This window comes from Sinocyclocheilus rhinocerous, unplaced genomic scaffold (genome assembly GCF_001515625.1).
Source record: "Sinocyclocheilus rhinocerous isolate Xijiao unplaced genomic scaffold, SAMN03320098_v1.1 scaffold454, whole genome shotgun sequence".
NCBI classification, from domain to species: domain Eukaryota; kingdom Metazoa; phylum Chordata; class Actinopteri; order Cypriniformes; family Cyprinidae; genus Sinocyclocheilus; species Sinocyclocheilus rhinocerous.
Genome location: NW_015657627.1, coordinates 494,168 through 495,102, shown reverse-complemented (window position 1 = coordinate 495,102; position 935 = coordinate 494,168). Strand labels below are relative to the sequence as shown.

General features: G+C 36.4%; 1 protein-coding gene across 1 annotated transcript in view; it reads right to left on the bottom strand.

Annotated features, from left to right (window-relative positions):
- The window catches only part of LOC107721446 (translocating chain-associated membrane protein 2-like), a 9,844-nt gene that overhangs the window by 4,578 nt on the left and 4,331 nt on the right, over positions 1-935 (bottom strand). Inside the window, exons 4-5 of the mRNA XM_016529456.1 lie at positions 310-426; positions 173-231 (exon numbers count right to left, since the gene is read on the bottom strand). Coding sequence (XP_016384942.1) covers positions 173-231; positions 310-426 — 176 coding nt within the window. The remainder of the gene's footprint in view (positions 1-172; positions 232-309; positions 427-935) is intronic.

Genomic DNA, 935 nt, shown 5'->3' with positions numbered 1-935 from the left:
TTCAAACCAAAAAAAAAAAAAAAAAAAAAAAAAAAAAAAAAAAAAAAAGTAATTTACAATTTCTACATACATTTTTTTTTTTGCTTTGCAGTAGTGAGAATTTGGAAGCATAATGTGACCAAAATTATCTCACAATGCACACATTGCATGCTTTATGATTGTGTGTATTTACCTCAGGTGAACATGAGGATAATTCTCCCAAAGGCTGCTGGGATGCAGAATGTATCCCTCCTGCCAATCACATAAACAATCAGGTGACATAAACAGAAAGTGTGATGTTTAATATGTGTATGATCTGGTGGCTCTTACTGTGGTGATGACGTAGAGACTCCATAAACTGGACACCAGGTAAAACACACACAGCTGCCCGGATTCATTAAACTTTGTGTTTTTACTCTTTGATAGGTGCAGACGCCGGTTTACTTTCTGAAATGGAGCACACAACAGCCAATAAAATGCAAATGAATAAATAACATGGCAACCGCATAAACACATTTCATTACACCAAATACACAAAATAATGTTCTTTTTAGCAACATATGACCCCTTTAACTCTTTCCCTGCCAAACACAGAATTTTTCGGGTTTCTGTTTTTTCACTGTTATACGCTAGGGGGCGCTATTACGCATCTTCTGAATGAATCTAGAAAGTGCCGATCAAAAACACAGACCAGGAAGACGCAGAAATGAGCGATCTCGTATGTATGGAAGTCCGTTTCCGCCACTGAATAAAAAAAATGGTAATTGTGACTTTTTCTCAGAATTGCTTGATATAAACTCACAATTGCGAGTTACAAAGTCAGAATTGCGAGATATAAAGTCACAATTGTGAGATAAAAACGAGTTTATAACACGCAATTGCAAGTTAAAGTCCAATTTTGAGGGGGGGGGGCCACGATATGTTCTCAGAATTGCAAGTTTATATCTCACAATTCT